General features: G+C 41.3%; 2 protein-coding genes across 2 annotated transcripts in view; both read left to right on the forward strand.

The window, feature by feature from the left end:
* Positions 1 to 3100: 3100 nt before the first annotated feature.
* Positions 3101 to 7432, forward strand: rpl22 (ribosomal protein L22). The gene is made up of 4 exons (XM_020633110.3): positions 3101 to 3179; positions 3597 to 3707; positions 4999 to 5123; positions 7249 to 7432. Exons 1-4 carry the CDS (start codon positions 3168 to 3170, stop codon positions 7391 to 7393), a joined length of 393 nt encoding a protein of 130 aa, XP_020488766.1. The 5' UTR covers positions 3101 to 3167; the 3' UTR covers positions 7394 to 7432.
* A 1829-nt stretch (positions 7433 to 9261) lies between these two features.
* The window catches only part of chd5 (chromodomain helicase DNA binding protein 5), a 50999-nt gene continuing 32748 nt past the window's right edge, over positions 9262 to 27512 (forward strand). Inside the window, exons 1-3 of the mRNA XM_065955061.1 lie at positions 9262 to 9841; positions 19648 to 19799; positions 26595 to 26816. Coding sequence (XP_065811133.1) covers positions 9775 to 9841; positions 19648 to 19799; positions 26595 to 26816 — 441 coding nt within the window. The 5' untranslated portion in view covers positions 9262 to 9774. The remainder of the gene's footprint in view (positions 9842 to 19647; positions 19800 to 26594; positions 26817 to 27512) is intronic.

Here is a 27512-nt window from a genome sequence, read left to right on the forward strand (position 1 = left end):
CAGTCCATTGAGCAGTCTGTAAAAGACAAATCTAATTTCTGTTTGATTACAACAGTATGACATCTTTTTGTTTCTAACTTTCATGGAAATGTAATAAACAAACTTAAAGGGGACATATTATGAAAACTTTGACAGTGTGTTTGAACATATCTGTGGGTAACCTGAGTGTCTACTGACCAACAAAATGTGAAATAAATCCATCCAGTCCTTTGTTTGTGGTCTGCATAAGTCTTACAACACAGAGACAAATGCTCCGTTTCAAACTTGCTCTCCTTGTGATGTCACAGTGGGACTCTGGTGAAAAACAACTCCTCCCCTGGTATCTCCACCCATGGACTACACCCAAAAACCAGAGCAAGACTTTTGCGCAGTTCTGCCATTTTTATTCTCGCGAGCAAAGGAGTGATGTCTACCGGGAAAACTCAGGGCAAGCAGAAACAAGCAGAGCTTTAATATGACTCATACGACTAAAGCTCTGCACTTTAACAACAACAAAAATCAGGAAAAAATAGAGTAATGATTTTTAGTGAGTTTTAGTTTATCTTTTATTTGTTATAATGAAATTGTGTTAAATGTGGAAAGGGATAAAAGAACAGAAAGAGAGAAACGTGACTTTTAAAATTTATTTTGATTTTATTTTCTTATACGAATTCATTGTTTTTGATCAAATTAACTTTGGAATGGACCATAAGTAAGGAAAGCCTTCAATGTAAGTTTTCAAATGTATTTATTTTAATTTTGTAATTATGTCTTTTTTTTTTTTTTTTTAAATCAAATTGTATTAAATGTGGGACAAACCGAAGCACTTTGCCGACATGCTTCCGAAAATGAACAAATCCTGCATTAAGATACTGAGTGAGGAATTGGATGGTTTTGTGGACGACATGATCCCACAAGATGAAGAGGAGACGGTGAGAAAAGGCACCGATGTGATGTGCCTATATCGAAGAATGGCAAGAGACATGACAAATGGAAAGTATGAACTCATCGAGAAGCGTTTAATTGAGTTCATTTTCAGCCATTTATCCTCTGACAAGAAACAGAGGATGTATTTTATGGGTTAGATACGCTCAGAAGTGGACTCCTTCATGAAGCTGATGTGGAACTGGCTTAACCATCAGGCACATCAGCATGAGAGGAGGAGGGACCTCGCCTCTGCAGCCTCTAAAAGAGATTGAGGGTGCCATGGAGGGAGGTAAAGATTCAACCTTCAGGGAGAGTCAAATTGAGACCTTCTTGAATGCTGATCGGCAAGATGATCAGCAAGATTCATGGGATGTCACAGAAAGAAATGTGATGGATAAGCTCACCTGTGAGGTTTTTGTGACGGGGCTGGTGGGGGAAATACTTAAAAAAACCTCTGAAAGATCATTCTAGTGAAGCCTGCAGATCAGCCGTCGAGAATATGACTGAGCTGCTCTGGAAAGAGATGAGAGGATCCATTGTCACAATTGATCTAACTCCTGCAAACATGAAAATCCTTTTCAAAAAAGTTCACAAAGACTTCTGCAAGGACATTGGTGCAGGGTTGCTCTGGACAGACATGCTGAAGCAGCGTCCATCTGTCCTCAAGTACACTGTCGACACCCTGAAAAGGTACCTGATGGCCAAGCAGAGGGTCGGCATTAAGAAGTTCTTTGGGAATATGTGCGACTCCATGCCCAAGCCGTTCAAGGCCATCTTCAAACGTGGCTAAAAGAGTCATGGGAGGTAATTGGGTGGGTGGGTGGGTGGGACACACCTTTTTCCCAGTAGACTGTGTCCCGCCTCATGTCCATCTTGTTCTCTGTGCTACAAAGCCTCACACTGGTGAGTAGCACAGAGAGTTGAAGCTGGATATGATGCAGGACTGAAGGTCCCTGAAGGGGCCCACAGGGCAAAATACATTTTAAAAGTCAAGTTTCTCTCTTTCTGGTCTTTTATCCCTTTCCACATTCAAGAAAATGTGATTATAACAAATAAAAAATAAACTAAAACTCACAAAAAATCATTGCTCTATTTTTTCCTGATTTGTTGTCGTTGTTAAAGTGCAGAGCGTATAAGTCATATTAAACATAACTTTCATTTAGAGCTGATTTACCCCACAGGAAAACTCTACACGCACGCACGCACACACACACACACTGTTAGGGAGCAGGTCTGACTTAACAATTTGTTTATACAATTTACATTTTCAGAACCGTCAGATGCTGTTCAGTCTGTAATTGAAAGCCAACATAAAATGCTTTTTTTTTTTTATTGATGAAAATGTTCTCAGGTGTTTAAGTGTTAAAATGTTATGTAACACTGTGGAAGGTCCAGAATTGCCTTTACTGGTCCTTTAGTGGTGCTGACACTGTCCAGGGATTTATGCTCTCAGTCATTCAATAAAATATATCTGAGAATTTATTATGAAATTTTCTTTGGATCATAATACATTATAACAACATTCATAATTAATAATTATTATGTCAATGTAGTGTAGCGGATAGATTAGATAAACATGTGCTTCATGTAACCTGTTTTCTTTAAATGATCACATACACATGACTGACAAAAAAAGACGTTTTTACAGCATAAATAAACATGTTTATAGCCTGGTACAAAAAATAAATAGGTCTGATTAGATATTGGCATAACTGGTACACACTAGTACACACATTTGTTATCCATAGTTAGGTGTGTAGCTTTTCATTTCCAGAGAAAACAGAATACCTGTTGCTTGTTTGAGAGCTGGACTGAACAATGAATGCCGGTCTGTTGACCTACCTGTGCCTTGCCCTTCCTGTCCCCTATGCCACTATATACACACCCCTGTGCATTCAGTGTCCCTAGTGTTGAAAATAATATATCAAGATACATTATTTGACAACAATGTGCATTCAGTGTCCCTAGTGTTGAAAACAATATATCAAGATAAATTATATGACAACAATGAATATAAAATGACTCCCACAATTGCTTAGTTGCTTTGTCTGTCAAAACACTGAAAACAGCTCTTTATAAAGTTGCCATATTATAGTTGTACATTTGCAAGTAATAGGAATATGTGTAGCACAATGTTTACATTATTAGAGAGCCGAACTTTGTTAATCAATCCCAGATACATCGATGCGATCGATTTTGCATCCGGGTATTAATCATCCTGCGTAGCCTCCGCTCCTTCCTTTTTGCTGAATGTGACAGCCATGGCCCCCATCGTAAGTAGCTGAACAGGCAATTTAACTGCATTTATACGACACATTCAAGTTTGTCTTTCGAACACGTAGAAGTTGATGAAGTTAATCCACAGATTTAAAGCAGCTGCGGATGTTTTCGCGTCTTTTTGTAGCTTTTATTTGATAGTTTTTTTACGGCGTCAGCTAACACCACGTTGGGGTAACTGTTGTAATGCTAACAGCTAGCAGCAGGTAACGTGAACCTTTCAGGTCAAGTTGCACAATGTTGAGTTTTCTCTTAACCTAAATATATGTCATATCAAGCTTTATAAACATTATGGCCGATCACATGTCACTTTGTATCGTAACTAGCTGTTGTTTTATTACCGCTTTTAGCTCACGTAATGATGTCATGATTGTGTGCGTGTCTGATAAATCCTCTCGTGTTTCTTTTGCTAGAAAAAGCAGGTGTTCAGGAAGCCAGGTGGGAAGAGGAAGAAGCAGGTCCTGAAATTCACCCTGGACTGCACTCACCCTGTCGAGGATGGCATCATGGATGCGGCCAACTTTGTGAGTAGAGCAGACCAGACATCCTTTGTGGGGGGGTGGGGGGGCTTTCTGTGCCTTTCTGTGCCTTTCTGTGAGCTACAGGAGAGAAGATGAGGCTCAAATCAGGGGGAGACTGAGAGGAGAATTACATGCAAAACTATGGAAAGAAAGGTGAAGCCATTACAAGTGTGAAACATAGAGAAAACAAGTCTGGATCAAGCATCTCTCCTGATGAAAGACAAATCACATCATCAGCTGTGACACAGCTAATAAATAACTTCATATATAATACTTGAAACGGGATGAATTTAATATGATCAGTAACGGAACACCAAAGTTTGATTACATCTAAAAAATAAAGTTTTGAATGTGTTTATCAGCAGAGCGTGACTCATCAGTAACTTACCAGACAGCGACCGCACAGCACACATAACTTCGTAAAAACTGAATCACAAATGACATGTTGACTTCAAGTCCTTTTTTACTTCAAACTGATGAAAACACTGATACACTCTGAATAAAGGACTGAATAAAGTGTATTGGAGTACTTTCACAGTGGGTTAAGAGTACTTTAACTTTTACCATAGGCATATATTTAAACACAGGAAAGCTACGGACATAACCTAGCAGCTTTTTTTTTTAATACGTCTTTATAAAGGGAAGCATTAGCACTTTGAGGTTACTAAAATGATGCTACACACCCCTCTTGCTCTCTGCTCGCCTGGAAGCACACACACACACCTCTCCTCCCTACTGCTTGTGTGTCAACAGACAGATTAGACTCACTGTGGGGTAAAATATAATTTATTTGGATTATATCCGACAGCCCAAATTAAACTTATGTACTAAGTAAAATACAGTACTTAATACGAATATATACAAACATCATGAAATAACAATATCAGACAAAACACAGAAAGTAGGACAACACATTTAAAGATTAGACGTCCAAAAAAAGTGGATAAAGATTTGTCTTCAGTCTTTGCTCACTTGACAAACATTATTTTACCTCTCCTCTGACACTATTAGCTTGCTGACATTGACGACGACTTTAGTTTAAAGAAGCTCTCATGCGTGTTAAGGTGGATCACAAGTACACACCAGCAGCAGAAGATCTACCAGAGACCAACTGACTCAAAGTGAAGTGCTCAACTTTAGTGATTCAAATCAAACTGTTATCTCTGCCTCTGCTGAGTTTCATATTTCTCTTCCAAAAACCTACTTTTGATTTGGATCTTAATGGATTGTATTGATTCGATGCCCTTTACCCTTCCCTGCTGTATCTGACTTTTTCTTTCGTCTGCACCAACAGGAGCAGTTCCTGCAGGAACGCATCAAGGTGAACGGCAAGTCTGGAAACCTCGGAGGAGGTGTGGTGTCCATTGAAAGGAGCAAGAGTAAAATCGCAGTGAACTCTGAAGTTCCCTTCTCAAAGAGGTACAATTTTTAAAAAAAAATTTTGAAGATTTATTTTTGGGGCCTTTTGACTTTTACTTGGGCAGGACAGTGGATAGAGTAGGAACGTTGGGGAATGATCTGCAGGTCAGACCTGAACCCAAGCCACCTGCTTGATGGACTGTTGCCACTGTACATGGGGCATGACCTAACCTCTAGGCCATCTGCGCCCTGTCTCCTGTTTATTAAGGAATATCAGGTGGTCACTTAAAGTTCAGGTTTTAGCATTTTACCATCCTGTTATAATTTACAAGAGATTGCTAAAAAACTGTCTACTTGAGATTCTTTGTGGGGAATCAAAGGTCTGAGTTATTCAAACTTTTTACTTTCCATGTCAGCTGATAATTATAAATCCCAACATGTGCCGTTCTCTTTGTGTGAAACTGCAGATTGTTATTTTCTTCTTTGATATTATGGGGACATTCTTTGTCTAAGTGTGTTTGCAGGCTCCTTTTAGAGAGCATAAGAGGGTCTGATAAAACCTCAGTTCTATAATTTATCTAATTATTTCTTAGTTTTTGTGTTGGCCTTTGTTTTTCTGGTACGCTCGATTATTTCAGTGTGACTGAAATGCAAGGCGAGCAGGGTTTCTTTCCCTTTCTTCATCTTGTGACAAAGCAGCTCAGAAGTGCATTTAGAGAATTGGGCATTAACAATTAAACACAGCCCTCAAGTATTAAAACATCTCTCCCCCCCCCTTTCTGTTTTCACCCATAATGATTTGAGAAGAAGGGGGTCATGAGCAAAGTAACGTTTGTCTTTTATTGGACAGGACAGCTGAAGAGAGACGGGGCATGTTGGGAGGAGGGGGGGGGGGAGAGAGACATGTAGCAAAGGTTAATAAATGGAAAAAGTTCAAACTCTGTCAATCAGAGCTACAGTAAGCACTTCACCACCAGAGGGGGGCGCTAACACCTTTCATTGTTAACAGGAGCCCTTCATGTTAGGACTGGAAATGTACTGGTACATGTTGATGTCAGTGTATCTGCTGAACCTCTGCTTCTATGAAGTCCAGAAAATTCAAATTCATTCAAACATGCACATTGTGTTTTGGTTTTTTTAAGCCCAATAATCTCAACAATAGGGACTTGTTCTATTTACTCATAAGTCATTAGATGCCTGAACTTTGTTTATGATTGAAGTGCTGTCGATGTAGGCATCTTGTGCCAGTTAATAGACCTCGCTTTACCCTGCTCTGTACTGAAAGTAGAGTCTTGTTGAATGATAGTCTAAGTAACGATAAGACTCATCTTAAAAATAGGGCTGGAACTTTATATTAAATGTATTTATTTGTATATCAGACCTTTTATTTTCTCGATTGAGAAGTCATTTAAAATTTATCATGTCAAAAAATTGTGATGACTGTTTTTCACAATTTCCAAAGAGCCAAAAGGGGACGTCTTCATATTGCTTTTATTCTCCAATCAACTCTTCATTTACTGTCAAAAGATAAAACGCTGGGGCGCCGGTGGTGCTGTGGTTAGTGCACAAGCCCCCTGTATCGAGGATGTAGTCCTCCAAGCGGGTGGCCTAGGTTAGAATCCGACCTGTGGGTCCGTTCCTGCATGTCATTCCCCACTCTTTTTCTCTCTGCCTGATTTCCGACTCTATCCACTGTCCTGTCTCTCCTAAATAAATCCTAAAACGCAATATCCTTTCACAGGAGTAGCTAGAACCAGAACACTTTTGACCTTTTTGACCTTGTCTGCCTCTTTTTTGTAAGTACTGAGTGGGATAATCGATTGTGAGTCATCTTTTTTTTTAAAGTTTTATTTTTGGGCTTTTTATTAAGAGATAGGACAGTTGATAGAGTCAGGAAGAGAGGGAGGAATGGCATACAGGAAAGGAGCCACAGGTCGGATTCGAACTGGGGTTGCCCGCTCTCGAGGACTTTATCCTCAGTACATAGGGCGCTTGCACTAACCACTAGGCTACCCCTCCCCCTGTCAGCTGTCAGAAGTGGAGTTTGATGCATAGTCCACACCCAGGTAGACTTTCGGATTTCTGCATGCAAAGGTACCAGTGCAGACCCAAAGTGAACAACAACGAACGGTATAAAATAATTCATATCACCACGACTGATTTCCTTTGCTCCCACGTCTCTCAGGTACCTGAAGTATCTCACCAAGAAGTACCTGAAGAAGAACAACCTCAGGGACTGGCTGCGTGTTGTGGCCAACACCAAAGAGAGCTACGAGCTGCGCTACTTCCAGATCAACCAGGACGAAGAGGAGGAAGAGGAGGAAGATTAAATCTGACACCCCTTTTAATAAAAACTGAGAAGAAAGTAATGCGTTTTCTTTTTTGAATAATACTTGAATCGTGTTCCCTGGGAGTCATGTGTGGCAGATCAGGCTGTATCGAGAGCTGCGGAGTCAAAAGGCGGAACTGCCTCACAACTGCTCTGATAATCACTAAACGGTTCTCATCCAAAAGTGGCCTCAAAATATGAAGATGATCTGCTTTCTCTCCTGTTTATATTACATACATTAAAATATCTTTGGGCTTTAGACTTAACGTTAAATATTCTCTTCTTTTTTTTTAACCAGTTTAAATAAGTCTCAGCTCTCCAAAACGTGTGAAGTTTCTTCTAAATCCACTCTGGTCCTGTATTTGATCATGTCTATAAACTCGTCTATTTCAGCCCTGCTCAGAACAGGCTGTTTCTGTGTCTGTACCTTTTAAATATAAATGAGCTGTGTCTGAACACGCCCCCTCTCTGGAAGGGCTTGGGTGGCTTGGTCTTTCTCGCTCCATGCCCTGTTGTTCACGGTGAGAAGGCAGACTCAGAGGTCAGAACAAACACCTAGCTGTGGGAGTGTCACCCACCTGGGGGAGGGGCTACTGCCCTTTGTGATGTCATGAAGAGCACAGGAATTTATAATCCTCGATCCAAAGACCTTTTCTTGCTGTCTGTTCGATTAGTCAGAACTGAACTATGGAAAAGGCGTTCTAAGATTACTGCTCCCTTTACTAGGAATGAATAACAAAAATAGCCTAAACTTAACAAGCTGCTCTCATTGGATGATTTTAAGAGAATTAAAAAGGGAGGGAACAGGGAGCTTTCTAGGGCCTGTTACGATTGGGTGAAACATGGTCCATCCAAAAATGTAATCAATCATAACCAATTTATTAAACCTAAATACTCCGTTGCTTATTGACACAACAAAGAGACACACTATATTCATTGTTGTCTGTTTAAAAATGTAAATATTCTCTTTATAAAATGGTATGAACCCTTTTTTGTAGCATTAAAGTTGTGAGAGAGCCCATTGAACTTAGCGTAACTGTGCCAGGGCCTGCAGAGAGCTGAAGATGCCAGAAAGAAAGGCGGTTAAGGCATGTGACCCTGACAATTAAGCTCCAAAAGCTAAACGGAGCCAGGTAGAGGACAACACACAGAGGACATCTATGGAAGACCTTTCTTTGGGTCGGCCTGCTTGGAGGCAGACGCATCATGTTCCCTTTGATGTATTTTCTATACAGTTGTGGGTGATCTTGACAAATATCTGTCGTTCAAATGTCCTGGGTTAAATTAAAAATAAATTCATAAATAGAAAACATTTTTACAATACTAGCTTCTCTCTTTTTCTTCCTGTTACCTAAATTAAGATGACTCTTTTAAACAGTAGATAAGGGCATACATAGAGTTAAAAAATGCAATAAAATACAACAAATGTCATACTAAAACACTTAGGATAATAACATTTCCAAAAACTGAAGTGCAGTCCATGTGGTTTGGTCTCTTGCAGCTCTTGTTTTGAGTATTTGAGGAGCCCTCAGTGCAGTTGAAACTCTCTGTGAGCTCTCAGTGGGGCATCCTGTGGTACAGCTGTGGTAACCTCGACAACAGTTAAGACCACAGGCAGGCAGGACTCCTCACACAGCAGGCACAAGTGTGGATCTTCCCCCCCCCTCTCCTCTTTTCATAAATGTATTTATCAGCCTACATGTCTTGGGAAAATGTGGCAGCTTGCAAAAAAAAAGAGGCTGCCTGCTTTTGAATGCATTAGATTGGAAAGAAAAAAAAAAAAAAAAAAAAAACCTTTCCCCTTTAAAACCCACATTTGTTTCATATGCAATGAAAAGGCAGCGAGTGAGAGCAGCAGCTGAGCAGCAGAAGTTTGTCTCTCTTTTCTCCGGACTTCCAAAGGCGACAGGCGCAGGACTGTCTCCGTCTCTTTAGCGGTGCACATGGCGCTTCCGCACGCTGTTTGTTTTTATTTTTTTCGCACGCGACTAGTTAAAGTGGTAACTAGGAGAGCACGACTAACTAGTTGTGGGTGAAATTATGGGATGCATCGTCATGGCAACAGACCAGACGTCACAATCTGGGCATGTGTGTTCCATTTTTGTCTTTCTTATTTTTCAGACTGGGAGACCTGGATAGAGATCAGTGGAATAAAAAAAAAAAAAGAAAAAGATTTTTAACAATGACATGTTTTTTTGTCTTTTTTTAGTCCTTCAGAGAAAGCAGCAGATGCCGTGCAAAAAAAATAAAAATTAAAAAAAAATTAACAGAGCGAGGATTAGATTTCTTTTTGGGTGAAGAAAGAGCCTGGGCTGCGGCGTCTGGAGGGTTAACTTTCAGTATTCTCAGCCTAAAAGGGGTTTGGGGGGCTATGAGATAAAGATGCCGGGGTCGCTGAGTAATGAAGACGAGGGACAGGACGACATGGATTTTGAAGACGATATGCCAGGTGAGGGGAAGAGGGAAGGGGGGGTGGGGGGGACGGGGGGGGGGGGGAGGCGGGGTGTCCTTCACATTATTTTTGCGCCGCTACGCCTTGAATGCGGGGAAAAGGGCTTGTCCTGCGTTCCTGAGACCAGAGGAGGAAGAGGAGGAGGAGGAGGAGGGGTGGGGTGCAATAAGCAGAGTCATGCTATTATTTTGTGCACGACCTAGTGTCTTAAAGGTGGGATTGTTTGTGTGTGTGTGTGTGTGTGTGTGTGTGTGTGTGTGTGTGTGTGTGTGTGTGGGGGGGGGGGGATCTGCCTCTGGGCTGTCCTCACATCCATCCGGATTTTGGGGGCATGATGCAAACCGCTGCTGCATGCTTTCTGCAGGCTGCTTTGTGCATGCGTGTGCGAGTGTATTTCTTCATCTTCTAAAGCTTCAGAGAGCTGTTTAAAACCCCTGACACTCAGCCTGTACGGTGTGAGCGTGTGCTGTGATATGTGTGCGTATGTTTTTAAGTAAAAATAGGCTGCAGTGACAACATCCGTCCTTTTCTTTTTTTTGTCACCTACTGCTCCAACTTTGAATGTTTTCCCAGCCTCTACATGGCCGCAGAGGTGTGAAAGCCACGTGCAGGCTACAGTAAACACTGCTTATCTTAGTGTGTCTCTGCCTGGACCCTCCTGTGGGCACTGTGGCTGACCACAGCGAGGTTAGGTCACCAGCATCCCTGCAGCTCTGGGTCGTGCACTCACTGAAATTAACTCTAACCCACATACTGCAAAGCAATTCTACCCATTCATTTCTCATGGCTTGTCATGTCTTCATGCAATGCCAAATGTGTGCTATATTTCTTGTGGGTGTTACATTAATCTCTGGCAGAGATCCAATTGAAGTAGGCTATGAATGGCATTAAATAATATTTAAAAACGAATCCATAGTCAGTGGCTGTTCGGATTCCTTAATTAAGGACCTGTACACACAAAGCCACCTGCCAAATGATGCTCGCTTTGTTTGTCTTGACTGTTAGGTTTCTCATTTCAAATAACTCTATATGTCCTGAAGAAATGTTCCTTTTAACCAGAGAAAGCCTTAGATTTCTTGAGTAAATCTCAGTCACAGTGTCTAGCTGGATAGCCTGATGTATTTTTATGATATAAGATTCATGAATTCTGCTCCTCTGGTTATTAGATGAACCAGTGATGGGATTAGCTTCAGGGCATGGCTGCCATGTGCTAACTGGGTTGTGTGTCATATGCAGCCAGGAGACAGCTTCATCAACATCTGTACAGCTGTCTCAGTCAAGCAGGTCCAGGATCTCTTAGGATCTTTTTCTTTTTTTTTTTGGGGTGATAAGGTTCCTCACTTTTGCTGGCATGTGCACAGATACAGAAAGGCTACTGTTTTTCAGTTATAATTCAGTATATTGAGAGAAATGTTTTCCAGTATCAACAAAAGCTTGACACACTTAAAATATGAGACGACTCCACGTCTTTTGCACTTTTTGTTTGCTGTTGAACAAGATATTTGTGTTGGTCTTTGCAATATAGCATTCTGCAGGGCATGCTAAGTTTGACCAGTGCAGTCAATAGATTGGTATTTATTTCTTTACTTGCAGCTCATTGTGAATGAACAATGCTTTAATGTTAAGGACAAGACCTAAGATAGACGGATAACTTTATTAAGAGGGGCGGGGGATAGATGAAAGGGTGCAGACAAAAGACAATACAGAAGATAAAAGCCGATTTTCCCTCCTCGTTTTATTTGGAAAAGTTTTGTAATTTTCAAAACCATAGATTGACTATGAATGAAAAGTTGTAGGTTGAATGCAATGATTTCTCTAGCCAGGAAGCCAGCCTCTTATTTGTTGTTTTTGGTGATGATGTGCTTCTCACATGCATAACAATGAAGCTCAATGGTGGCACCAGTAGCCTATAGTGGTTAGTGCGGGCGGCCTATGTATGAGGTGCCAGTCCTCCAAGTGGGCAGCCCGGGTTTGAATCTGACTTGTGGCTCCTTTCTCTCACTCATGCCCCACTCTCTCTCGTGCCAATTTCTGAGTCTGCCCTGTCTCTTTAAAATGAATGCACAAAAGCCCCCAAAATAAACCTTAAAAAAATTAAGCTCAAGTCTGTCATACTGGTAAACTAGAAATGTTCAAGCTTGAAGCTGAAAACCTACAAGAAACATTTGGCAACAAAAAGATGTATGGTAATGAACGATTTTCACACAACATGGTTGCCATGGTGCACTTTTTGTTCACCATTCATGACGAAGGTCTTCAACCTCGAGAGCTTTTTTGTTCGACAATCACAACAGTAATTAAAGTATTGTTTGTATACCCAGCATTGTGGAGTATCTTCTAAAACAGAAATGTTCCTCTATCCAAGGCCAGGTTTTTTTTTTAAATTGCCCTTTCTCATTCAAACTTTTCCCTCCTTGTTTTAAACACAATATTTTTGTTGAAGCTGATTATTAGCGTGCTTGCTTTTTAGAAGGTGTGCAGCAGGGAGACAAAAAGACAGACGGCGTGAGAGAAGGGGGAGAGGAGTGTTTAGCGGCGGAGGCATCGTCTATGAAGTGACTGCCAGCTTTAGCCTGAGGGAGAACATGAGCACTGATGCGTGTCCCCAATAACCCCCGTGTGGGTTAAACACGTATGAGGAAGGAGAGGTGCAATTGATTACAGAGTGAGTGAAGACTTGTGAGCTGTAATCGGGTTCGAAATATCAGATCATTTCATGTGTCAGTCGGAATTACTTAAGGTCATCTTTGAGGGAATTTAGCATTTTCATCATGTTGGAAATAAACATATCAAAGGATTTTTCTAATGTGGTGAAGCTTAAGGGGGTTAAAAGTCAGTTAACCTAAAACATCATCTTGTGTTTTGTGTCTTAATAAAAGCCTCGTTGATGAAGAACTTCCCTCTATCAACGTTTTAAATGATCGTTTTTTGAATAAAGGATTTCTGTTGGCTGAATCTTCCAATATCATGACCCTGCACGATTCTCAAATCCATTGTTTCTCTGCAGAAACATTTGAGGATCTCCATCAAAAGGCTTCAAAGTGACAGACAAGGTCAGGCATCCCGGTCAGATTCTTCCCCTAATCAAGAAGCTCCCATGCAATTAAAACCCAACAATGTAGAACCCGCAGGTCCCTCGGGGGGGCTTCAGACCCCTCAACGCTATCCTATCACAGCCTTTATTTGTTGTGGCACATAAAGTGTCCTAATTCCCTTTGTTTCACTGCGGGTGCTTACACTGTCACAGATTGTTCCATTGTGTTTTCTCCTTTAATTGTTTTGCGCTTCCCTAAAATTGAAAAGATTATCATGGGCTTTTGTGTGCCTACAAATGTTATCCCCAATTGGAAAGATGGTCTATTTTTGGATCCTTCACTGTGAAAGTTGACACCATTTTTTTCCCTGCTGCGCGTGCACGATGAGAGATGCTTTTTTCTTTTCTTTTTTTAAATGTATTTGCACACGAGCAGTGCAGCATTAGAGCCTTTATTATATTGCACGCATTATGAACATGTGCATACATTGTCTGTAATAGATATCGTTTTAATGGTGCTCCTTGGGCTTTATCCTTCCATCACTTTGATGATTAGATTTTCTATTAATAGTCCAAGGATGTCTTTGTCTGAAGGCATCGCAGGCCTCGGCTATAAGCACTTAATCAATGAGGAAGGGGGAAAAAACACGGGTTTGTTCTGCCTCTCTCATGCTGGGCAACATTAAGTGTGTACTTCCACACAGGGGCCAACAGGAAAAGGGCTAATGTGCTCTCCAGTAAACTGTAGCTACCTCACTTGGGAGCCGCTCATGAATCTCCCCTCTAATGGGTCAGTCCGGTGGCCAAGCCCTTGCAGGAAGGTCAGAACTGTGTCCGTGCCATCCGTCCACACTTTACACAGGGCTGCTTTGCCAAGTTGAGATCTGGGCCTCTTTCTAACAGAATTTGGTGCCAGACCTTCCTGTGCCACATGACTGAGCAACCTTCTCCCCCCCCCTAATAACACCTGGCACAGCCTGCTCCACACACCGAGCAGAGAGATTATCATTCCCCTCATGGCTTTCCCTTTGGGGAATTCACAGGCCATTTAGTGCAGGCAGCTTTCAGGTTAGAAGGCTATGCAGGTGTTAAACACTGACATTTATTTAATTTGTATTTTAATGAAATGCATTTGTGTCACACTTTCTAAAAATGGATGCATTAGGCTTCTGACAGAACATTTGTATTTGTGAGTGATTCAACTTTGTGTTTGAATAAGTTTATTGCAGCTGTGAGGCATTTCATCAGACAGCTACGCTTTGATGTCATTGCTAACATTAGCATGCAAACATGCTAGTTACGATTATAATAGTGTTAAGTATTTGTCCAGTTTGTTTTGTTAGCCGTATTAAATATAGTAGTTAATTTCATGACAACACTCAAGACAAAGCGGTGCTTTGAGATGAATGCTTACATCAGCATGCCTTCAAGTGTATGTCTCAATGTTAAACTGTTGACTTTGTAGTTTAATTTGTCAGCATGCCAAAATTTGCTAATTGGCAATAAACACAATGAAGGCTACATGTTATGTGTATAGCGGTGTGTCACTACGGTTTCCAAGCTAAAAGCTTAAATCAGCATGCTAACCACCCTGCCCATGTAAATGGCTTTTGCTTTGGTTAACTGTGTTAGCTTTGTGTGATAGCATGCAGACATTTGCTTAATTATACAAAAAATATAAAGTAAAACCCATTTTATGGCAACCCTTCCCACACACATGTACTTTGAAGTATGCTTACATTAGTATGCTAACATGTTTACAATGCAGTTAAGCATCCTTTAGCATTAGCCTAAACAAGAAGTATGCTACACATTTTAGTCGTGGAAATTGTTTTACAGTTAAGTTGATAAATATGCAAATATGTATAGCAGCTTGTGAATGCGTACATAATTATTTGGCTCAGCAGGCCTTTCAATTGGCTGTGTGTTTACATTTGATTGCATCACTTCTTTTTTGAACTGATCATTAATTTTGATCAAACCAGTCCCCCAAAAGATGTGTTAATACATTAGCATTTCTCTGTTTTCTTTAAATGCCTGATTAAGTCAGAATTAGGGAGGAAAAGCTGTTAAAAAGTGCTGCAGCTAGCAAATCAGCCGCTTACAACACATACTGTAAGAACGGGGGTGAATTAGCAACAAGCTAAGAGGATAGTGAAGCCTTGCTGGTCAATTTAAGTGAAGTACTAAAAGTACAATTGTCCACCTCAAGCCAGAGGGTCACCATTGATTGTGTCACAATGAGGGAGGAAAAGCTGTTAAAAAGTGGGGCTGCTAGCCTCTTGTCCGCTTGTGAGCCGCTTGTGAGCCGCTTGTCATACACAATAATGGAGCTAAATATGCTACAAGCTAAACGGCTAGCAGAGCATTGGCCACCTTGTCCACTTCATGCTGACACAAGAAAAAAAAAGTCAGAGGATCACCTAAGTCGTGAGGATTCATCATCTGGGAACTTTGAATGTTAAAAAATGTTAGCCAATTCATCCAGCTGATGTTGTATTATTTGAGTCTGGACCGAAGTGGTAGACGTACTGACAGACTGGTGTCACCATCCCTTGAGTTATGCTACTGATGTCACCAAACTTTTAAAAAATCCACATCAGACACATCTCACAGCTATACTGTCATGTTTGAGTGATTTTTGTAGCCTAGAGAAGATGCACAACCAAAGACAGTCCGGTAGCCTTTGATGTTCCTAATCAGTGACTTGTGATCAACCTGCCAGCCATAGCTCACTGTTAGAGAGAAAGAGGAACTGGCAGAGAAAAGACGTGTCTGTTTTATTGTAACCTGAGGACATTTCCATCTGCATCTACGCTGTGTCATCATCTGTGGGTCTAACAGAGATGTTAGACTTACTGCGAGGCCTTCATGAGTTGCCTGGCAGGCGACTACGATACATCTGAGACATGAAAGAGCTCCCTGTTTGAGAGACTGGATACTTAAAGTGAAGGCTTTATTTAGACAGGGAGAAAGAAAGCAGAGAGAAACTGGTGGGTCTGTTAGCGAGGCAGACGGAAAGAATAAGGAGACAAAAAATGATAGTCGTAATATGATCACAGATGGATGATCTATGTATGTAACTAATCAATATAGAAAATAGACTCATAGAATATCACCCAGAGTTCATGGATCAATAAATAGTCTAGTAATAAGTAGTGGAGCTATACCATTGGCTGCTGGACTGTCATTTTTAAGCTTTAAATTTGGCAATTTGGCCATATTGGGACAAGAGGTGATATGCATTACCGGACCATATGTGGCAGCGACCAATCAAAAGGTGTTCCAGCCATTATTCTTTAAAGTATATTTTCTACAAATGGGACCATGATTTACAAAATGAACATACATTTTTATTTAAGAAGACTTGACGTGAACAATTGAGACCGTAAACTCAATTTGGAAATGTTTACTGAGGTCATTAAAAAAAGTGAGAAGTAGGGTTATTTTCCCATCTGGTGCCATATGATCTTACTTACTTTGGTTTAAGTGCAGACGCCCCCTGCTGGCCTTTAGAGAGAATGCATCTTTAAGGAACTTATGTATTAGTTTAACTTTTGAAATCAAGAGACTCTGTGCCCTTTTTTAAACATGTGTCCCACTAGGGGTAGCATCCTTTGAAAGACCGGGCCTACAAAGGACCCAGTCTTCATAGAGCTGGCTTTGCTTGGCTCAGGCCGAACTGAAATGAGACGGTTTGGCCTACAGAGAATTTCCCATTTGTGTCACCAGCTGTCCCCGCCTTTTCCCTTTTTAACGAAGCTCCGCTCATGTCACTTAGCAAACTCAACGTTTCATAACTGAATTTATTATCTAAAAAGATCAAAGATAAAAAATACTAGATACTATAAAGATAATTTGAAGTTTCAAAGCCCCTGTCATTTGGTTAGCTTTGCGATTGTGTTGAATTACCTATAGTGTTTAACTCGCCGGCTTGAGAGCCCGCCATCTCATTTGAAATGGTACGCAACAAATCTCGGATTATGTTGGGCCCTGAAGGATGCACCATATGGATCCTTGTTGGAGCCTACGAAATGGGACAGCCCTCTAGTGTTGCTTTGATGCAATAGGTCTTGAAAAGCGCCCTATGCAGTACTCAGCACATGATTTGGGACATAGCTATTCTCTAACCTTCTTATCATGTTAATTAGGAAGACTTTCGTTTTAATTTTTGCCAGTGTAAAGTGTTGATTTTGATGCATTCAACCACAAGTTTGTGACTCAAAGCATGCATTGTGAGATCAAAAGTTTGCACATAGAAAGAGATTATGGATTGTATCTGGTGGTCAGAGGAAACACCAATGAGCATGCTACTGATTAAGGCTTTGAAATCACTGATGTATACACACTGTGTGTGTGCGCATGGGGTACCTCCTGCTAGCTTTGCTAAAAAGAGGATAAATGGTTGGCGAGTTTGGTGCTTCTACTACACAGAAATCCCTCCTCCCCAATCTCTCACTCCAGTTCCCCAGGGGAGTGGTAGACTGCAGGGCGAGTGTTGCCTGATTGACTCTGATACATGCGCTGCATATTTCATGCCCTCCAGTCTGTCTGCGTGAGACGCAGAGAGCGAGGGAGACACGCAGATAGATAGACTGAAGGAGACGCCAAGACAGGCAGAGACAGAGAGGGAGATAGAAAACGAGATCAGATCGACCTTTACGAGGAGGTTGCATCCTGTGTGTATTTCTCTTGTTGTCTCTTTATAGTGATGTATTGTTTGGGACTGTCTTGCTCCCTGTCTTACTCCTCTGTGACCCACTATGGTATCAGAGAAGTGTGCTGCGCTCAGCAGTCAGAGCGTTTGTAAACAGCAGCTCTGAGACAGTACAGCTGACAACCAGCAGCAGGTCGCTTTAGTCCCAGCGAGCGTTGAAGGCAGAAAGATATGCTCAGTATACCTCAGTGGTCCTCCTGGGAGTTCCCATTTAGCGGCAGGGCAGGCACTCCGTCTATTTGTGTGTGCTCTGACGGGTGACGTTGATCCACGCTCAATGATGTGTGATTATGATTATTATTTTGCCAAGTGTACGCCTGTTGGTCTGGCATTGATTCATCATTTTTATTTCAATAAACAGTTTGACAGCCTTTGCAATTTGTTTTATTTGTTCTGTAGGCCAAGACTGCAACCTTTGCCTATTTTCATTAAAGACACATTTTTTTATTCTGTCTTTTTAAATCATTATTTTGCATATTAACACATAAAGAAGAGTTGAAACATTCCTGTCACAGATTCCTATTTAATGCTTTACATCTGCAAGTACACAACTGGACAAAACTAAAGACAATTTAAAAAAACAAGAAAGATGCAAATCTGTGTGCTAAGACCAAGAATTTTGCTGGACTTTTTTGTTTGCCTTCGTTCCAGTTTTACTCCTCTTTGTTTTGAATTTAAGGTTTTGTGATTGAAGTACATTAAGGCCAGTTGAAAACGTGCAAGCTAAAGGACATCTCAAAGCAACACATCAGTTCAGTTACTTCAGCACTTCAGTTACTTCAGTGGTCCTGAAAGTCGTTGACAGATTTGCTTCAGCTCATTCTACAAAAATACAACTGTCTACTTTTCTCTGAGAAAAACATTTGCATACACTGAGGAAATGCAGATTCGATCAATCAATCATTATTTGTATAGCGCTAATTCACAACAAGTGTTAGTTATCTTGAGTCTCTTTACAAAATAGCATAGGATAATATGCAGGAAGGATTTCTCCTTTGTATTCCTGATGTTCCTGTTGTCCATACTTCCTTGCCCCTGAGGTGGAGGTCAGAGCAGGCCGTGCATGAATGAGGACGGTGGTGGTTGTGGTCCGATGGTGGGGGCTGGGTGTCAGGCAGTGGCAGATTAATTGGCTTGACTTTGGTATGCGTATTTACTTGTCTAAAATCAAATATCTAATAGACACTGTAGATGTAAAGTTGCCCTAACGATAACATTCATTCTAGTAGTTCACTGGTGGTGATAACCATGACTATGGAAAGTTGAAAACAGTTACTCAACAAGACTTGCATTGTGTCTTTCTGTACCTCACCCCAATTGCATTGTGTCTATGCCATGGTGGGGGCTTTCTATTGGAAGTTAGAAGTTACTGATACTGTCATTGTAATGCATTTCATTTCATCTTAACATTTATTTTTTAATCAAATGAAGGACGGCCTTGGATAGGAAGTTGCCTATTTATGTGCCTATTGCAAGCTGAAAACCTGCAGAAATGGATGGTCAAACACGGTGTAAACATTTTTCTTTTTAGTCCCTTTTCTTGTCTCACTAGCTTTAATAAATACTGCATAAAACATCTGGGCCTCCTGAAAATGTTTCAGTCTCAGCTCCAGATTTCCATCACAGCTCCCGGTCGGCTTGTTGGTTGTGCAGAAGAAAGAGTTGGATGCAGATGTTTGACACATTTAAAACACTGGACAGCTGGAAAAATAGTCTCTTGGTTATGTTAAAATCTATGCAAATCATAAAAGTTCATAAAAGAGGAGAGATGCTATTGATAGAATACAATTAGATACTGATGGTTTGTCAAATTGGTGGATATTTCTTTTTCTGCTAAATGGATTGATAAAATAATGATTTTGCACTGCAGCGTACGAGCCAAACTTTATTTGCCAATTTAAAGATTCAGGCTCATTACAAGTCCAATTGGCCGTAGACTCGACAAACTCGACAGCAACGGCCAAATTTCCAGATCGATCATCTTAAGCACTCTTCGCTGTGTACTGCATTATGTTGCTTAGCTGATAATGAATGTGCAATCTGTGTTTCCAGACGAAGATGACGAAGGAGAGCGCAACACCGTTCCCCTCACGCCCCTCGACAGCTTCTTCTCGGACAACGACTCCCTCAAACAACAGAAGAAGAAGAAGCCCAAAAAGATGAAGGAGGGGAAAATGCCCAAAGTAAAGAAGAGGAAAAAGGAGGTAAGATGTAATTCACACTAAACACCATCTGTCATGACCTCGGACACAACAGCTTGGCGAGTGTTTTGGCTCATCCCTCTCTTCCTCCGACCATGGCTCCTTTGATGTCTCTGAAATTGGATGAGAGGTGTGTGCTGGCTGCAGGACGGCCTCTGTAATCTAAATGAGAGGCAGTGAACTGTCTCAGGCTTTAGGGGAGGTTGGCAGCAGTGTCTTCGTCAATGCCAGTGTAAGCTGTGGACACCGGGGGCCAGTTTAGAGTGTAGATTTGTGCCTGCGGTGCTGCTGCTGATGGCAGGGACTGTAGGTCAGGAGTAACGTGTTTGTGCCAAGCTAGCAGTGATAGTCTGAGCAGTGACAGAGGAAATATGGCGGTCAAGTTTCTGTAACCTTTAGTCTCAAACAATTGGATTGGTAAGAGATTTGAGCTGCTCCCAACAGTTCCTGTGATTTTATTTAACCACATTTTTTGTGGTGGAATCCCTTATCCCAAGGAATTTCTAATCACAAAGCCCTTTAAGCTAACTGTGGAGTTTTTGCAGAATGATAGCCTGAGGGTACCAGTGATTAAATGCTAATAGGCCATGATAGTGTAAGTTATAGGTAATTAGACTTCCAATGTCCTTTATACACTGCAAAACATTTTCTATTGAAAATGTACAAAAAATATTTGTCAGTTTTTGGTTAGCATTTTGTGAGATATAGCAGGCTAGCCCCGGGAGGAATGTAGCAAGCTAAGCTAAGCTACAGCAACTGAAGCTTACTACCTTCTAAAATATGTTTTAATTGTTTGAGGTAAATCATTTGTGTGTGTATTTGTCTAAGTTTATCATTTGCCCCCACAAAAACTCTTGCTAACAGACAGGTGAGGGAAGGTGAAGCTAAGTGGTTAGCCGCTTACATTTGCTGGCTGGTGTTTATCTGTCTGCTATTCTTTCAATCATGTTAACAAAACATTGTGTCCTTGTACACCCTAGTAGCATGTGTTAGCTGGTTAGCTTGAATTGCCTACTTTTACCGACAGAAGACATGGACAAGGACTTTTAAAATTAAATAACAAATAAAGCCAAAAAAAAAAGGACTGATGCAAATTTAAACACAACACTAAACAGTTCACAATTAGATTAAAAAAACAAACATATAATAAAGTCACAGATATACATTAAAAGGCACCATTAGAAGTCATTTTAGCTGTGTTTCTGGCCACCTAACAAATCAAGGACTATACATACGCTGTGCATTCTTTTAACTCTTCTTTGGTCTCCACCAACTTATAAAAGTTCAACGTAAATGTGGGAAATTTCTGTTTTTAACTGCTATATTCTCCAACTTGTGATAGCAACAGTTTTCTAACATTGTCTGGGTAGCTTATTTTGTGTTTATTAGAGCTTATTGGCCCCTTCATACTGCTGGAAATGAGGTTGATGGAGGAAGAATTTGTAGGTCACAGAATTAGAAGAGTTACAGAATTTGGTGTAATACCAGAAAACAGAGTCGATGAGCAACCGCAAGTGCAGCTTCATGGGTTTATGGGTCAGTGGATTCGCCACTATAACTAACACCACATTTGACTTGCATGAAACATGATTATTTGTTTCACCTTAAGGTGCATCTTTAAGGGGAGTAACAGCAGCATCTCAAGTTTCAGGAAAAGTGATAATCCAAATTCAGAGGCTCTGGTAGTTTTTATTCAGTGATTACAGGAATTCACTGTATCCCCGTGTGTTTTCCTCGCCTGTGTTGGCGACGGCTTCGGCAGTGTCAGCTACATCGCCAGGATGTTCCCCTCTGCTGGCTGGAGATGCCAGCAGTGCTGTGAGGAGCTTGGCTGGCCAGGCTGCCACCCAGCCCTTTGGCTGCTCGTGGTAAACACTGAGCTCCGGGGTCTCAGTGAGCTAATGAGGGGGGGACTCCCTCTGACACTCTCCCCTCTTTCTCTCTCTCTCACACACACACACACACACACACAGACTCTGCTCTGTATCCTTCTCTGTGTCCCTCCCGTCTCTCACAGGCATCACCTCAGATTTCCTCGCTGCTTTTGTTGCTGTCCATGCGTCATCTCTTTCTTTTTCTCCACACCCTCCTTTTAATGTCTGTCTCTCTCCCACTGAGGAATCGCTGCTGCTGTAATTCACTTCCAATCACTCCCTAAAGGTTGGTGTCAGACTCAGGTCAGAAGTCAATTGGGGTCAGACACTGTCGGTGGAACATCCCAGTCTAAGGTCAGACATACTGCTGGGAGAAATGGAAGCCATGGAGAAATGTTTTCAAGCCTCTTCAGCTAATTTAAAGTGAAACAAAGCAGCTATGTAGGCACAAAGGGGGTTTTCTGTCCTTTTAACCCCAACATATCTCCACAAGCAAGGGGCTCTGAGTTTATATAAGGCAGTTAATTTCATAGTAAAAAAAAAAACAGAGGCTACAATAAAGCTGCTTGTAACTTTAATGTCTCTCTGAAATGGTCGGATCAAGATGAGCCTCAGTCTTGTTTTTATAAGTTCAAAATCCTCACAGGGATTGTGAGTCAACAGAGAGCTGTTGCTGATTTCTGGGAAGAAGAAAAGGACCGTTGTTTTGGTACCATAAAGTGTTTTTACAGCCGTGTTATTTTCTTGTTGAACTAGGTTTTTTATTGCATATCCACGTCTTGCGTTCGTTTGATATTTTTCTGCGGCATCCTCTGCAATCTCCCCGAGGCGGAGCCATTATGAGGAAGCATCTAATTTGATTACGTTATCAGCACTTATCTGATTTTCCTCCCTCTGAAAGTAGAGACTCCCTCATTGTTGCTGCCAGAGTCCTCTTTGGTCCTGTGATGTGTGTGTGTGTGTGTGTGTGTGTGTGTGTGTGTGTGTGTGTGTGTGTGCGTGCGTGTGTGTGTGTGTGCGTGTGCGTGCGTGTGTGTGTGTGTGCGTGTGTGTGAGTGTGTGTGTAACATTGAACTCTGGTCCACACTGAGGTTTGTTGCACACTTCACCCTCGTCTTTTTGCAGTTTTCTCTCAACAGTGGTTCTGCTTCTTTGCTTTTCCCTCCTCCATCTCTCCACCCCCACTCCCATCCCCCATCCACAATCCTTAATTTACTCTCTCTCTCTCTCTCTCTCTCTCTCTTTCTCTATCTCTCTTTCTCCTTCTTATGCATAAATGAGATTTGTCTAGACGGGTGCCGGAGCACCAGCTCTGCAACCACAGGCCTCTGCATAACAAGCTCGTTATGCAAACGCATCTGATTGGATGGCACCGTTCCATTGGCTGCCACTGTGATAGAGAGTGCATGTGTGTGTGGCAGGACAGAAAGAGAGAGTGAGAGAAAAAGAGAGAGAGAGAAAGAAAGAAAGAAAGAAAGGAAGGAAGGGGGAAATGTTTAGAGAGTGAGAGAGTGAGAGAAAACAACGAATGAGGGGGGGCACGAGATGTGAAAGAGAAAGAAAGTCAGAGAAAAAGAGAGGCATGCGGGGGGTGAGTTATGAGAAAGAGAAAGGGAGAGAGAAAACTAAGAGGAGAGAGAGAGAGGAAGAGCTAGAGCCAGACACTGCTCAAATGTGGTCGCCATGGCAACACAGCCGGGGCTGCTGGTATAGGGTTGGCGGGCGCTGCGGCAACGTGAGCCTTTCCACTGCGCTACAGAGCAAAACGCCTGTAAGTCTCTCCATGGATGCTCACAGGCCTGCTGAGCAACAGGCAGCGGGCGGAGCACAAAGCTGCTGCGCTCTAATTCTCTGCATAGCATGCACGCACACTCATGTTCACACACACACACACACATATAGTGTACATGTATGAATTCAGAAGAAGATGCAAACATGCCTTAAAGCTAAAGGTACACACAAAAAATATAAACAGATGAAAACACATGGATTCAAACCTGAAAGAAGAAACAACAATTTTCCAGATTAACAAAAGTACCCTGGACTTTTAGTTCAAGGAACTTTTTCTTTTTATCAACAAACTGCATTCAACATAATCATACTGCAGCCATTTTCCTCTGCCGTCACACTCATCAAACACTGTTATGATGCACTGATTGGATAAAAAGATGGATGACATGGCAGCTCCCTAAAAGTGAAGCTGAAAGATTTGGAGCTTCCCCCACTGACCGGTTGTAGTATCATTCACAAGCCCCGCCTCCATGTTAACAGTAAAACATGACCTTTAAAATAAAAAGATGACAAATAATTGTTTTACTCAAACATGATTTCTGTTATCGATAGTTCTTATAGAATGCTGATTTATTGTGTTCATTTTTCATAAGTTAATTGATGCTATAGGAGTATAACACCATGATCAACAACTCTGTTAAAGAAATCGTCGCCTGCAGTTCTGTGTGCAGCCCATTTGTAAAACAGAGGCGGAACAGGGAAAGAGTTAAACCCAAGTAGAAACCTCAGATCTTGAAAGAAAAGGCCAAACAAAACAACTGCAGTTCCTCAATTGTCCACTTGGGGCTGGCTGAAAAAGCCCCAAATACAGTCATTCAAAAAAGCCCCTTATTTTACTGAAGAAATAAACTTGTTTACAGCATGGTTTAAAATATGTTTTTTTTGATTGGCACATAATGTTCTGTACTTTGTTTTAATTTCTTAATGTTTTGATTTTAAGAAGGATAAGAGTTATTCATAATAAGGGGCGTGGCTGCTCTGCCTGACGGGCGAGCACGATGTGTGTCCTGAGTCTCTTTGAATGTTACTACAAAATTATTTTACTTTAAGCATTTGAAATATGGCGACTGCCAGCAGTGGGCTTCAAAAGTCGACTTCAGAAACCAATGGGTGACATCACTGAGACTAGGTCCATGTCTATATTTTTTGAAACCCCCTTTTTGAAATAGAAAAAAGTAATTCAAAATTAACTTGAAAGGAAATTAAATGTTTAGAAATTATTCAGCATAATAAATACTGACTTTAATAACAGAAACCATGTATGGGAATTAATAATTTTAGGTGTATTTTGATTTTATAGTTTTACCCATGTTCCATCTGTTTACATGAAGGAGGCGGAGCTTATGGCCTATACTGCAGCTAGCCACCAGGGGGCATTGAAAGCATTTATTCTTCACTTTTTTGGGGGAACCATTACCTCATCCATCTTTTCATACAGTCTGATATCCAGACAGTTAAACAGTTTGCCTCTCTGTGTGTCTTCTGGTTTCTGCGAGTTCTTGGCCAATCACAAAGGCTCCTCGCCACAAACCCCACCCCTAAAGTTCCTGTACTTTCAGACACTACTACTCCTGGAGCAGAGAGCTTCTGGGAGACAAAATAAAGTTTCTGGGACTTTATCTTGACCCTGGTTCCTGCAGCGGAAACAAATTGAGTACTTAAGAGTCTTTTTTCCCCCGGGCAAAGGTAATTTGTTGGAGAGACGGCTTAAATGTGAACGAAAATACACAAAAACATGCACACTAACTGCAGCGTCTACGCACACACAAGAACGGAATAATTAGATGCACACAGCAAGAAAGAGCAGATACTTTCCCTCTCCTTCTTTCTTAGTCATTCACACACGTCCACGAGCATGCACCAGTGAATTAGCTCACATGTCACTCTCTCGATCACACAAACAACACCTGTTAACTGTTAAGCCCATGCAGCCGTCCAGATGTCTCCTTTTAAACAGGCAGGATTCAGATCGGAGCGCTGACTCCGCCTCACACAACATGTCTCTTAGTTTTGTTTTTTTTTTACGTTAAAGATGAACCGACTCCTCATCAACTCGCAGCTTACTGCTGCCTTGTAATGAAATCATTTATAATTTACATCACAGGCAGACGAATTATGCAGTTAGCAAAGCAGAGACACTTTGGAGTGATGTAATTTAATTTATGCAAATACCTTCAAGAAGAAGCTTTTTATCCACAGTGCTTCACAGTTCACTGACAGCGTTTCATGTAAAGTGTAGGTGGCCTCTGAGGGAGCTTTAATCCCCAACTCAGGTAAAGTAAATGTGCCTCGTTAAGCTCTACAATTTATATGTATTTTTTAATCAGCCCACCTTTAATTGCTAAATTCTAGATTTAGATCCAGATGAAACCTTTTACCTGCAGATACATTTTCTTAATTGCGTTGATGGTAAACATCCTTTAGATCTGTGCTGATCCAGGAACCCTTTTTTAGCCTAATCAGTCACAGTAAAGTCATGGAGGGGGAGGGGCGGGGCTTAGAAAATTCTAAGTCAATTCAGGCTAAATTAAAATGCAAGTACAAACACTGCATGATAAAACCATGCACTCTCTAAGAATATATAAAGCACAAAAAACATGTCAAATATTACAATAAAGGAAAAAAAACACAATAAAACATGTGAAAGAGATTAAAGCAAATGAAGGCTGAAAGTCTGTTCAGGGAATTATTCAATTAGCATGTCTTCAGTTGTTGTTTGACAAAGGTCACAGCTTTTATACCTCAAAGCTTTTGGAAGTTTCACTGTTTTGATCAAAGACTGTAAATAAACATGGATGAAGCCCCAGGGCGCCGTTTTTCCTAGGGGTTATGTCTTGCGCCCTTTGTACAGAGGCTCTAGTCCTTGTCTCAGCGTCTGTGTGTTTGATTCCAACATCGTTCCTTTGCTGCATTTCATTTCATTCCTCACTCTCTCCTCCCAATATCTCCTGTCTGTCTTCAGCTGTCCTATCCAAAAAAGGACAAAAAGGCCCCAAAATATAACTTGGAAAAAAATAATGGGCAAAAAAATGAGAAACCACAGTGAAACTGCAATATGCTATTTCCTGCTTTTATTGTGTGTTTATTTCCCTAATAAATGGGATGGCTCTTGTGTCCTTGTCTAATGTCTTAGGGAGGAATCCAGGCAAGAGTGGACAGCGACCTGGAGGAGACCTCAGAGGTCGAGGAGGAACGGGAACGTCCTGAAATAAACTCAGAGAGCGAGAGCAGCACGGCGTATGGCCCGACCAAGAAGAAGAAGAAGAAACCCAAGGAGAAGAAAGAGAAGAAGCCCAGGAAGAAGAAGAGGGATGAGGACGAGGATGAGGACGAGGATGATGATGGGAACATGAAAGTAAGGCCTCTTTATATGATTACAATCTAATGCTTTGGATTTAAAGGGGACATATTCAAAATCCACTTTGACAGTGTTTTTGAACATATATCTGAGTGTCTATCAACCCACAAAATGTGAAATAAACCCATCCAGTCCGTTTAAAAAAATGCTCCGTTTCAAATTTGCTCTCCTTGTGATGTCACAGTGGGATTCTGGTAAAATAAATCCCCTCCCTTCCCCTGATATCTCCACCAATGGACTCCACCTCCAGCCTAGAACAAAACTTTTGCGCAGGTCCGCCATTTTTATTCTTGCTACAGAGGAGTGATGTCTACTGGGAAAACTCAGGGGGGGCTCATTGCATTTAAAGAGACACACACACCAAACGGAGCGTTCTGAGAGAGCTGGTTTATACAGGGTCACAAACCTCCTCTGGTGCTTGATTCATGTTATATTTTGACCAAAGCACAGCACAGATGTTTCATTTACACCACAGGGTACTGTTTGAAAAGTTGGAGAAGGGAGATAATATGTCCTCTTTAAAGAGCTTTCCAATCACACTGAGGCTATTTGACAGAAACACAGACGGCAAAACATGAAGAATCAAAAAAAAAATGGAGTTTTTAAAATTGGAATCAGCTGTGCAGATTGGACATGAAATATCACGCGTGATCCAATTCATGACTCATGATATCATTAATTTGTATGTAATTA

Source organism: Labrus bergylta, chromosome 5 (genome assembly GCF_963930695.1).
Source record: "Labrus bergylta chromosome 5, fLabBer1.1, whole genome shotgun sequence".
NCBI classification, from domain to species: Eukaryota; Metazoa; Chordata; class Actinopteri; order Labriformes; family Labridae; genus Labrus; species Labrus bergylta.

Bases quoted from the DNA above. Each gene is read 5' to 3' on its own strand.
- rpl22 (XM_020633110.3), top strand. The intron at 3,708-4,998 runs GTGAGTAGAGCA...CTGCACCAACAG, and splicing joins TCATGGATGCGGCCAACTTT to GAGCAGTTCCTGCAGGAACG. The intron at 5,124-7,248 runs GTACAATTTTTA...CACGTCTCTCAG, and splicing joins GAAGTTCCCTTCTCAAAGAG to GTACCTGAAGTATCTCACCA.